Genomic DNA, 12,551 nt, shown 5'->3' with positions numbered 1-12,551 from the left:
CGTTATAAATTTTGGGAGGTCTAATGCATTCTCTGTTTTGACTATCACCCAATTTGAATCACTTCAAAGAGCTGAATTCTATGTCAGATTCACCGAATCATTTACTTTCTCTCAAGCAGAGCTAACCCAATAACCCAAACTCTGAAAGCACCAACTTTCTAGCGTCTTGATAGTGTACGTTACACAACACCAACACCATTACTAAATCATTGCTTTCTAAAGCTCATTCAAAGCACCAGAAAAATGATCGAATAAGGATTAATTTCATTTTTTCCCACACTGAGAGAAGAATTGGCATGATTAAATTAAGTGTGTAAACTCTTCAGAAACTTCTATTTATTCAAGAATCTGATGACTTTTCAAAAGAAATTTCATTCACTCTTTAATCTAAGCCTTCCTTACTCCATCTTATTAAACATACTGAGACTCATTCTTCAATCACCAAAATTCTGGGTTCCATTTACCCCTCATATGAGGTTGCACAAGCAGAATTAATTGTGCCATTTCCTAACTTTTAAGGCACTGTGCACTAACCAAGCTGACCCTATGAAAAGCACAAGAGACATAAATCAACTCAGCATCTTGACGTGTCCCACAAGGACCACAGGTGAATCAGCCCGAACCCTGCCCACAAGCACATCCTGATAACTGGGCGCTACCTGGAAGCCAGAGAACCAGATGCAGACGCCGCAAAGTGAGACTTTCAATCAGGTCCCATGAAGCCTCTTTTGGAATGAGGGAAGATCACTGATCCTCTAATTACGACTATCACAATATCCCCCAACGTAAAATAAAATCTACCGTCTGCATGGCCTGTAAGGGCTACAGATTGATAAATGTCCCAACATAAAAGCAGTTAAAATTGCAAAACAGCTAGAAAGAATTGTGTCCACAAAGGAGAAAAAAAGGAAATCACTGAAACTGCCAGTTCCACCCCCGCGTGTTCGCTTATGCAGCTATTCATACTAATTAACGGAATATAGGTGGTTGTGACTGTCCCAAAGTTCTGCTGCCACCAAATAGAGAGCCCCAAAGGGATCAGAATAAGACATCACAGTGGGTGAAGGTAAGTAACTCTCTGTAGTTTCGGTTATTAAAACAATTTTGGTGGGTTGAATAATCATATAGACAAGGGACAAAACCAAGAAATGTTCACTTAAATGAAAACAAAATTAGCAATCATCCTCTAGTAAAGAACATGTGTCCACGTTCTTTAAGGTCAACATTAAAATTGCCCGTGTATGATGCACATGCGATGTGTGCCTACTACATCTGTATTCAGCAAAAGGTGAGCAAGATACGCCAACACCAGAATTCAAACTGGAGCACACGTTTAATTCTCTCGTGTGCCAGTCAGTGGCAGACGTACAATCTCAGACTGGGGACTGACCGCATCACTCTGGGCCCAGACTCTTGACAGGACAGTTACACGGGACCGTGGCTCACTTTTCCGGTAAAGAAGAAATGGCTTCAGATGAGGGAGGAGCTTGCGACTGTGGTTTTCAGAGGAAACAGATCAGCAGATCGTCCTCAAAGTCACCATAGGGCTAGGTCCCTTCACCCTTTGTGCTGTAAAACCGGTAGTGAGGATGGCAGAGGCCGGAAAGCACGGCGCAAGCATGGCCTGCTTCACGCCACGCTAAGTCGGGGTCTCTCAAACCTCAGCATCACTGGTATTTTGGATCAGACGGTTCTCTGTGGCGGCTGTCTTCTCCACTGTAGGACGGTTAGCAGTATCCATCCACTGGATGCCGGTGGCACGACCCCAGCTGTGACAACCACAGATGTCTCCGGACATTGCCACATGTTCCCCGGGGGGCAAATCATCCCCAGTTGAGAACCTCTGCTCTAAATCATATTCTGCTTCTGCTGGAACTGTGTATGTAAATATAGGAATCAAGAATCTGAGTAAACTAAAATATAATAATGAATGAGAAAAAAGCTTCCAAAATGAAATTACTAACAGGAAAAGATTTCTTGTGAGAACACATTCTGGACAAACTAGTTAAAAAAACTTAAACGAAATGGGAAAAAGTGGGTTGTGAAAAAAGAAAACTTTTCACCATGCAAAAAGTTCCTTATGGATGTATATCAGCCAAATAGAAAGCCAAAGTATTTTAAATACTTTATTAATCATCTCCAGGCAGGAGTATTTTTTGGAAAACCAAATTATGAAGCAGTTAATGCTCATCGGTAATTTAACTGACTGGTGGCCATCTTCTCCTGTACCATTCTTACTATTTTCCAACTTCAGTATTTACTAGGGAAAAAGAGCTTTCTGAGAAACACAGTTCTTAGTCTTCCCTCAGATTCTAGAAATTAAATAATATGATATTTTAGATTCTCATCAGGGGAATGAAGCTAATTTTGCTTTGCTAAACCACAATATGACATGATTTAGTGCCACTCAAAGCCACAAGTAAGCTATCTCCAGTATTAAATAAGTACTAGTCTATAATACCATCTTTTGGAAAATAAAAAGAACATGGAAATATTTCCCGCTTTCGCAAGAAGATTCAGTTCATTTTAGGATCATTGAAAAATAAGTACACATAGACCTAATTATTCACTGTAGAGCAAAGTAAACCCTTTTGTTGAGGTGTCCACGCCAAAAATTTCTTCTGGTGCTGTAACATCTTAATAAACCAGAAAGTGCTCTGTATATAAACAACAGGTAGCTAAACTCAATTTTAACTGGCTGAAGGCCAGGAATAACATTTCTTTGTTTTTGGAAATTAGCCATTTTTATCATTTTTTTTTTTTTACTCTAAGCTCAATAATCAGTATGAATCTGTGTAAACTGATCATTACTTTAAACATGAATTATTACATGATTTACTAACTCCAAGGAAGTCTAGCCTGCAGAATTTTTCCAGTTTATTCATTTTGCGGGGGAGGCCCAGCAAACATGCTAACATCGGCACACTCGTAACTGTTGCAGAATTTTATGAAGACTTCCTTCCTCTCTGAAGGCTCCCTGTTGAAGGCACACGAGGCAGGCATCACTGTTTTCCCCTCGTAAAAACTATCGTGCTCAGCTGGGAATGCAAAGACCAGTGGTGTCACAGAAATTCTGCCTGACTATCCAATTGCTACTAAGCATCTTAACTGCATAGAAACAATTGATATTCGTTGAAAATAAAGGCAAAGTGCAATGGCCAGGTAGGCATGCGTGACGTGGGGAAATTAACAAAGGAAGCCAGGCGCAGAGGCGAGCGGGAGCAGCCCAGGGACGTGGGGGTGCCACATGAGACAGCATTACAGTACCTGACAGCCTGTGAGAGCAAGAGGTGTAAGATAGACCAGGGAAGAGAGCGCTCACGGTGTGGAGGAGAAGCGGGACGCTTTTAGTGGCGGGCAAAGCCTCAGAGAGGTGGGCACAGCTGCTGACAGACTGGCTTCGCTTAGCTTCCAGGAGAGATAAAGCAACAATCATGTCAGAAGAACCGCAGGATCTTTCACTTCCTTTTCATTATTATTATTTTTCTGGTCTCTCTTTAAATATTCAAAGGAGGTCATTTCAAACTTTGAAGGAAGTTAGCACAAAGCACAGTATTTAATGATAGTCTCTAAATACAGCCAACTTTCAGTCATTCTGATGGCATGGGAGCACAGGACTTTCACAAATAATCAATCTCATTTTATAATGCTTTGTATGTTGAGCCTTTCCCTTTTTTCTGCTGTGTATCAGATTCACATTTAGCTTGTTTGTTTACTTGGGCAGACATTACAACCAGTTTTCTCTTCCTAATGGGTCCAAACAAAAAGGCCATGGTGAGGGGCTTCCCTGGTGGCACAGTGGTTGAGAGTCCGCCTGCCGATGCAGGGGACGCGGGTTCGTGCCCCAGTCCGGGAGGATCCCACATGCCGGGGAGCGGCTGGGCCCGTGAGCCATGGCCGCTGAGCCTGCACGTCTGGAGCCTGTGCTCCGCAACGGGAGAGGCCACAGCAGTGAGAGGCCCACGTACCGAAAAAAAAAAGAGTAAAAAAAAAAAAAGGCCACGGTGAGGGACGGAAAATCTAACCTAAGATTAAAATGGTTTCATAAATAATCAATAATTCAAAAATTGGTTTACTGAGAGATGACTGTATTCAGAAGCAAATCGTTTAGTAAACTGAAGAGCCTAAAAGCTTCAGAACACATAAAAGTCAAGTTGAACATTCAAGGGTCTGATATTTGGGAAAAAGGTAAAAAAATCTCCATGAAACCCATCCTTTTAAATCACATTTCGTGCTTATTAAATCCACAATTTCTTAGTACAAAATTTATGGTGTTCTTAAGTTTCTATGTACTGCTAGTCAAAACCATTTGAGGGGCTTCCCTGGTGGCGCAGTGGTTGAGAGTCCGCCTGCCGATGCAGGGGACGCAGGTTCGTGCCCCGGTCCGGGAAGATCCCACATGCCGCGGAGCGGCTGGGCCCGTGAGCCATGGCCGCTGAGCCTGCGCGTCTGGAGCCTGTGCTCCGCAACGGGAGGGGCCACAGCAGTGAGAGGCCCGCGTATCCCAAAAAAAAAAAAAAAAAAAAAAAAAAAAAAAACCATTTGAGAAAATGGATAGACACAGGAAGAGAATAGGCCTCATACATATGAAACCACCATTAGTAAAACCAGTTTTATCCTTAAAACAAAAATATGGAGGTTTACTTGCTGTACTATTTTCACATGATTTTATTTAACATTAACGGAATACAACTACAAACGGTAGTGACACATTTGCAAAAAGCAAAACAAACTTTTTACTTTCCTGTCTTCCCCCACTCTCTATCAGAATTCCCAGCTCTACAGAACTGTCTGCAGAACTGACTACAGCATAATCACAAACGTATAAGATACTATTTAGGTGAAAACGACTTCTGTGTAAACATCAAACTGACTGACTTCAAATTTCCTAAAAGATTTGTCTAATGCTCAATGTCAGGGACATTTCATTTGAGTGTTGCTTTTAAAACGTTTTCCTCTTGGGCTTTCCTGGTGGCGCAGTGGTTGGGAGTCCGCCTGCCGATGCAGGGAACATGGGTTCGTGCCCCGGTCCAGGAGGATCCCACATACCACGGAGCGGCTGGGCCCGTGGGTCATGGCCACTGGGCCTGCGCATCCGGAGCCTGTGCTCCACAGCGGGAGTGAGAGGCCCGTGTACCGCAAAAAAAAAAAAAGAAAAAAAAAAAGAAAAAAGGTTTTCCTCTTATAATTCAAATAATTGTGCATTTTTCTAAAATTGATCACTAGATATTTTAGAGATAATAAAATATAGATTATTTTGTGTGAAAATTAATTGACTTGCTTTAACCATTCACTTTAGACATGTAAAGTTTTAGCATCATTCATACTCAGGAATGGAGGCTGACTCTGTCATTCTTAAGACTCCCCCTGCCAGTCCTTTTAAGGTGCAAACGAGTACATTCTCTGTTAAATTAATTGTCACTCCCCTACTCCACAACTGCTGATTTTATATTTCCCTCTTGCCACCATCACTGACAGTTTCTCAGTCTAAGTGTAGTCTGTGGGGCAAATTATAATAGAATAATCTTAAAATATTCTCTTACTGGGATTAGAAAAAAAAGTCACTTTCAAATGGGTCTTCCATAATAAAAAATCTTCATGATAACAGTGCACAAACTAATGTCATGAGCTGCTTCCTGTTCTCTCATTAAAAGGTGGCCTCTACACAACCAAAATCTACCATAAAAATGTTCTGGGCCTTCTTAAAAGACTAAAAATACGTAAAAATAATAGAAGTGAGTAAAAGCTCGTGTAGTCTATGCAGATTACATTTATAAAACAGCAGGATGTAATAAAATATTCAAAAACCATTGTTTTCACAGGCAACAAGAATCATAATATTTTATAATATTAAAAAGTATAAAATAGGAAATACATATATACATATCCATACATGTATGTGTGTAGAATACATGAAGATAATAGATCTGTCCTACTCAATAGCTCTCATCTTCATTCTCTTTTAAAGGTTATGCTTCCAAGTGTTTTTAACTGAATGAATCCTACAAAGGCCTGGTTTATGGTGCTGAAGTGACATACTCTACAAGGACCTTTACATGACTTTGTATTGGGTTGGCCAGAAACTTCATTTGGGTTTTTCTGTAAGATGTTACTTTTTGGCCAACCCAATAAAAGCTCTTAGCTTTGTATGACTTTTCAGGCCCCTGAGAACACTGATAAACAGAACCGCACGGGCGTAAAGGCACAGAAGATTTTCTAAAACCTACTGGCGCCTCTACCATATTGCTGGTCTAGAATACCTCTTGAAAAAGGAAGATGCAATCTCTCCTATGGCTGTGTTTTGGCCAAGTAGTGGCATATGGAACATGCAATATACAATCATTTGCTGCTCGTTAAAATGTGAGAATAAAATTTTAAAAAGTGCTTTGAATGAACACTTTTATCACCTCTGTAATTCAGGGGTTGTGAGGGGCAGCAGGAAGTCTGGGCGGCTCAGGCATGATGCCACCTTTGTCACAAACTTCTCTTCTGATCCCTTTTAAGGATCCAGTGATGGAAGAAAGGTATTTTGGGAGCTGGGATGAGAAAGGAAATGCGTGAATAAGCCTCCCCCAAAGCTGCCTGTTACCAGAAACTAGGTCTCTCCTCAGGGAGAGGAGGAAGCAAGAAGGAGAGTATAAATAAGGTGACAATGACAAACAAATACTATGGTGAAAACAAGGAGGAGTTAGGGTTGAGGTGTAATATATTTTCATTAAAACTCCAACAGGATTCTAAGCCGTCTGTAGTAAGCCTTTACTAAGCATTGGAAAAAATGTTGAGTGTCCATGAATCCTTGATTTATGACCAGAGGAAACTGTGACCTTCTCTCTGCGGTCAACATGCTGAATATCAATTACAATTGCAAGGTATTATTGATGTGAAAAACTACAGGAATCTGAGAAAAACTCATAGGAATCTGTTTTAAACTTAAGTTACAGCCTCAAAGTCACTGGGAAGGTTCTGGGCTTTATTTGTTCTTATTAAAAACTGTATACAAGCTTACCTATTAAAGAGTTCTCTCTTTTTAAGAGTAAAGTGTAGCAACAGTTTGATTAACTGGAGGTTCCCGGTCAAGTTCTTGTTAATTCTAACAGCCTGTAAGGTCAACATCTACAGGCGTGTAAAGCTCCATTTTCCAAAGAAGCAAAAAATGTAAATGTCTCCTTCCAGTCCTGAAAACTAAGCCCTTATTCTCCTTTTCTTTGCTGGAATAAGTTTCCACCCTCTCTTCAGATCAGCATTGTTCAACGGCAACAACAATGCAACTGGTTGTGTGATTACTAAGAATCTATTTTCTTCAAGGGTCAAACAAAACATCTATTTTCTCTCTTTTGCACAAATATCTCACTCAATATTAACATCTCAAGTTCTTTTTCACAATGAAGGGTTTAGAAATAAATGTCACAAACTGATTCGGAAAGTAGTCAGACAGAAAGTTGAAAAGATACAGAGATATCTCAGTTAATAAAAGGCCTGGTGTTTTAAGTTCTGAGTGGAACTTTAAAACTTTAAAAACATTTGATTCCTATAAATCCATTCCTTTGAGAAACACTAGAACACGTGCTTACCGGTTGCTTTCTGGCGGACGATGTTTCTCGCTTTCTCGACTCCCGGCGCCCCGGATGTGGTGGCACTCCTAAATCTCATGGGCTCGGCCACATCGGGGTGGCTCCGCCAGCTCAGAGAAAAGGATCTCCCCACGGTGGTTCCTTTCTGAGAATCTGGAACACAGCCTACGAGACAAGGAAAATAATCCAGAGACTGAATTCATTATTATTTCTTTCATAGCCTGTGCTGCTCAGCAAATGTCATACATAGAATGCTGTATATAAGTCAGCAGATTCTCTTGCTGCAGATTAGGTGCCACTTCCTTATATTACAATTTAGGGAGTTATTCATATATCAGGAATCTGAAAATTCCTGCTGCCGAAGTATTTTTCAAGCATCTTCAACGGTCTCATGAAAATTCACATATCTTCACGGTACTCATTCCAATATACAAAAAAAAATTAATAAATCTTCCTCAACATGAGAACAATGTCAAAGGAAGTTACATCACTGCTCGCAGGATACTCCAAAAACTGCTTCTATAAACCAGTAAATTAGAGATCCTGATTTGAGAACAGTATTCCGTCCTGTAGACGCCAACCTCTCCATGAATCCCTGAAAGAAATTTATGCCCATAAACTCTAATTATACTCAAATAAGCAAAGTTAATGAAATTCTACAAACAATACAAAATCCTATTTTAAGCGAAGCTCCAAATAGTAAACTACTGCAGATCTGTGAATCTCCTTTTTTCTCCTCTCATACTGCTCTGGACAAGTATTTTAAGTAAGTGGTCAAGGATCAAAAGAAAGACAGAAGAAAAGAGGATGAGGCACTTAGAGGTTTCCGCACATGTACGATGTGGCTGGCGGCTGCCACCTGTGGCTCGCTGTCACACCCAGATTCTTCTGAGAGTGTACTTTGTTTCCACAAATCTAGTGCTCATACAGCAAGTATTTCCATAATGGATATTTAAATGTGTTTTAAGAATAAGGCAATATAATAAATAAATCAGAAATATTTGCCATGGTCATTAATTAAATAGTAAAATTTGTTCTGTATCTTTCCTGAAAATAGCATTTTTTGAAGTTGTTTACCTTCCTAAGACAAGCCTATCTTTCCCTATGAATCTGTGTTCGCATAGTGGGAGGGAAGAGAATATTTTGGGGGCTGAAGGGGAGGGTGGATTATAAGAATTCCAGGAGGCAGGGAACATGGTTAGTTTGAGAAAGTCCTTACTTTCTGTCTCAGCCACTCCCCTCCATCCTGAAAGGTGCCCCAGTCAGGTAGGCTCTTCTGGACTGAGAGCCACAGTCCAGGGAGCCAAGTTCCTGGCTGGAAGCACCTAGACCCTCCCAGACTCTGGGTTTACAGAGAGGCCCCCAGAGCTGCTATGGAGGACACTACAGAGGCCCGGGGCTCAGGCTCTGGGCTCCCTGCCCTGACTTCAATCCCAAATCTCCATCTAATGTATTTTTTTTAGGAAGGGGCTCCTTACAACTTCAACTAGGGAGAAAAAAGGATCTTCTGCTAAAGTATGTGAGAACATTGCATTAGACAGTCTAAATCCAAACTGGGATTAGACAATTCCACTGGAATGCCCCATACTTCAACTAGTTAGTTTTGGTTTCTCACTGACTTGCTCTTACTAATTGGTGCCTTGGCAAGCCACTCACAGACTGCAATGAAGACATTCTAGGAATCAGTCACATTAACTACATGGCTCTGCAGAGTTAACTAATCATAATTGGTTCACACTTCCCTGTATCCACATCCTCTGTCATCCTCTCCCACATTAACTCTGGGCTTCAGCACATGACTTTTGGTTGCAAAACTGAGCAAGCAGAGATTTGAAATGTACCTGAAAATCTGAGTGTGTCCTCCCCTGCTCCTGGAACCCTAAGCCATTAGGTGAATAGCCTGAGCTAGCCTGCTGGGTGATGAAAGATGTACGGCCTCGTCCCCTCTACTGCACAGCCGACAGCTGGCTAACCCCTGGCAGTGGAGCTGCCGCTCCCTGAGCATGTCACAGCCCGGCTGACTGCGAACGCAGCTGTGAGGCCAACATAACTGCCAACCCATAAAATCATGATCTGAATAAATGGTGTTATTTGAAGTCGCTATATTTTGGGGTGCTTTGTCACACAGCAAAGCTAACTGACACCATCTACACTAAGACCACTGTCGAGGCTGTAGTTGACCACAGCAAGTCTCTGGAGGAAAAATTCCTCACAGGCCCCAGGACCAGGACAAGCCAAGCAACTAGCTTGTTTACACCTTTTGCACTCTGTGATTCTCCCGTGTTACTCTGTGATGATCAGAGTTGAATCTGCGGTGGCCCCCTTCCCGCCTCCCCAGCAGCACCGAGGCTCTTCACTGTGCATCCTGGCATTTTATCCATGCCTGGAGCTCCACCCCTGGTCATTCCGCCCCAGTGTCCTTATGTACTTTATCCATTGTATTATGTGTATTTCTATGAGCGGCCTCAAAATCTTTACACAATAAGCTGGAGTACAGGGAACTAATCCAAGGACTGCGTCACAGCCTTAAAAACAGTAATGAAGACGGGCTGCAGAGTGTCATCCCCAACAGAGATCAGTACTGAGGTTTCCCGCCTTGATCTGACTCCAGGTCTCAAAACAATTTTCACCCAGAAACACAAAAAAGCCAGAATGACTCCATGTGAAGCATTCAGAACTTCTCCACCTTCCCGGGGGTGGGGCGCAGCAGAATAGATGATAAATAGTGGGGCGCCTTGAGTGGGACTTGCCTGGCTTTGATTTCCGGCTTTACCGCTTCTTAGCTGTGTGACCCCGAGTGAGCCAATCCCTGTGGACTCTGTCCTTGAGTTTCTTGGTCTGTGATGTGGCGAGAGTGGCACGGACATCACAGGCTCCCCTGAGGGTGAAGGCAGAGAAGGTGCACCCGGCCCCCACCGCTATCACTACTGTTCCCAATCCTCCTTCTTCCTTCTTCCCAGCCTGTCCGTCATCCTCACTAAGGGGACACAGTGCTAGGAGACGCGATTGAACACCACCGTTAAAAGATACCGTCCGGGGCTTCCCTGGTGGCGCAGTGGTTGAGAGTCCGCCTGCCGATGCAGGTGACATGGGTTCGTGCCCTGGTCCGGGAAGATCCCACATGCTGCAGAGCAGCTGGGCCCGTGAGCCATGACCGCTGAGCCTGCACGTCTGGAGCCTGTGCTCCGCAACGGAAGAGGCCACAGCAGTGAGAGGCCTGCGTACCACAAAAAAAAAAAAAGATACTGTCCGTACAGCTGGTTCAGCTGACTATGAAATTCCATGCGTCGACTGCCTGCTGTTTAATACACACTCCTCCCCAGACTCAGACGCCCGGTGCCACCCAGCCAGGCAGGAAATACCTTTGCCTCGCTGCTTCTTCTCCTTCTGTTCACTTAATTTGTCCAGAGGTAGGTTTGTCATCTCAACTCCGTACACGGTCCTGGCAAGCACCACCGTCAAGGAGTCCATGATGCTGGCCCACTCGTAGATGAGTTCTTCCCAGTCTGTGAGGGAGGACAGCACCCCGAGAAAGTCGTCCCAGAGCTCCCGAGAGATGTACACGCAGAGGTTTGCGCGGATCCAGGCCACCATGAGCGTCTGAAAACGACCAATCAACAGGAGAATTCAATCATCTCCATTTGGAAGAAGTGTACTTTCGACAAAACATTGAAAATCACTATTAATAAAATGAATTTTAACATAAAAAGTGCTTGGGGATACTGTGTTTAATTTCTCAAAATGCATCTGATCCACTGTAACCAAGATTTGAGCTACTGTGAAATTAGTTATCATTCTGAACAGACACTGATCAAAATGATCCTAGTGTCTGTGGTTGGTCCTGGCGGGACCTGGGGAGCCTATTCGCCCCCTCACTCCCTGCAGGGGCCACTCCGAGCCTTGTCTTCTGCAGTTAAACCTCCACCTCCACCAGCTCCTGCCTGACTGGCAGCAGATGAGCTCAAAGCAGACTTCAGAGCACAGACCCCAGGGAACAATGCCCTGGACCTCCGCCCACTAGGCCTGCATCCGCCCGGCTCCTCCCCCACTGCAGGCCGTGCAGGGAGGGGGCCCTGCTCTCCTGCGTGCCCCCCGACCCTGACCCCTGCTCCTGGCCTCCTCCTCAGACTCTGCATTTCTGTTAACCCCACCTCACCTTGACCCCCTGCCCATCCTACTTCCCCAGCTTCTACCCATCAGCATGTAAACATGATCCAATTCTTCCTTATCTCAAAAAAATGCCACAGAAGTTCCCTTGAGCCCTGATGTTCCTTTCGAGCTACAGCCCCTTCTTCCCCTTTCAAAGCCAAATTTCTTGAAAGAATGGCCCACACTCACTCCATCTTCCACACTCACTCCATCCTCTGCCACCCCACCTTCTGCCTAGGTTTTGGTCCCCGTTCTCATGGCTCCAATGACCATCTGCTCACTGCCCACGTTCAACCCAGACCTCTCGAGATGCTGATTTCCTGACCCTTCTCTCTGCTCACTCGTAGCCCACATGCCACGTCCTGCAGGCACCTGCCACGCAGCGTAGTTGTGAAAAGAACTCAGTTTCCTCCACTGAGAGCCCTCCAGGCCCTCCACCTGGCCTCTCCTCTCCCAGCCTCTGCACATACCCTTCCCTCCCTCTCTTTCCTCATTTTGCTTCTTTAACTTCCACCCACTCTTCAGGTCACAACTTGGACGTCACTTCCTCCTGGGTGTCCCTGATGTCACCCACCCCCAGCCTCCAGGAAGCAGTCTGCATTTACCCCATCAGAGTTCGTTTCCCTAAGAGTCCCTCAGTCCCCCTGGTCTCACAGTCCACAGTACTACAGCTGCTCGCAGGGGCAACCCTACAACAAGACAATTATGCATGTATTCTGGGTATTTCCTTACCTCCAAGGTGCCCAGCTCCTTACCTCTGCCAAAATATTCCGCATCCTTTAAAATTCAACTTAAAATGTATCTCTCGGGACTTCCCTGGTGGTCCAGTGG

The 12,551-nt window shown here is 43.9% G+C and overlaps 1 protein-coding gene across 6 annotated transcripts in view; it reads right to left on the bottom strand.

Moving 5' to 3' along the window:
* The window catches only part of RALGAPA2 (Ral GTPase activating protein catalytic subunit alpha 2), a 281,841-nt gene that overhangs the window by 175,203 nt on the left and 94,087 nt on the right, over positions 1–12,551 (bottom strand). For all 6 annotated transcript variants that reach the window (XR_009535079.1, XR_009535080.1, XR_009535078.1 and 3 more), the window contains exons 15-16: positions 10,934–11,171; positions 7,572–7,736 (exon numbers count right to left, since the gene is read on the bottom strand). Coding sequence is in view for 3 of the 6 variants with exons in the window: in XM_060122391.1 (XP_059978374.1) it covers positions 7,572–7,736; positions 10,934–11,171 (403 nt within the window). In the remaining 3 variants the exon portion in view is untranslated. The remainder of the gene's footprint in view (positions 1–7,571; positions 7,737–10,933; positions 11,172–12,551) is intronic.

This window comes from Lagenorhynchus albirostris, chromosome 15 (assembly GCF_949774975.1).
Source record: "Lagenorhynchus albirostris chromosome 15, mLagAlb1.1, whole genome shotgun sequence".
In the NCBI taxonomy this organism is placed as follows: Eukaryota; Metazoa; Chordata; class Mammalia; order Artiodactyla; family Delphinidae; genus Lagenorhynchus; species Lagenorhynchus albirostris.
The sequence above is the reverse complement of the archived record's forward strand: the minus strand, read 5'-3'. Positions and strand labels throughout refer to the sequence as shown.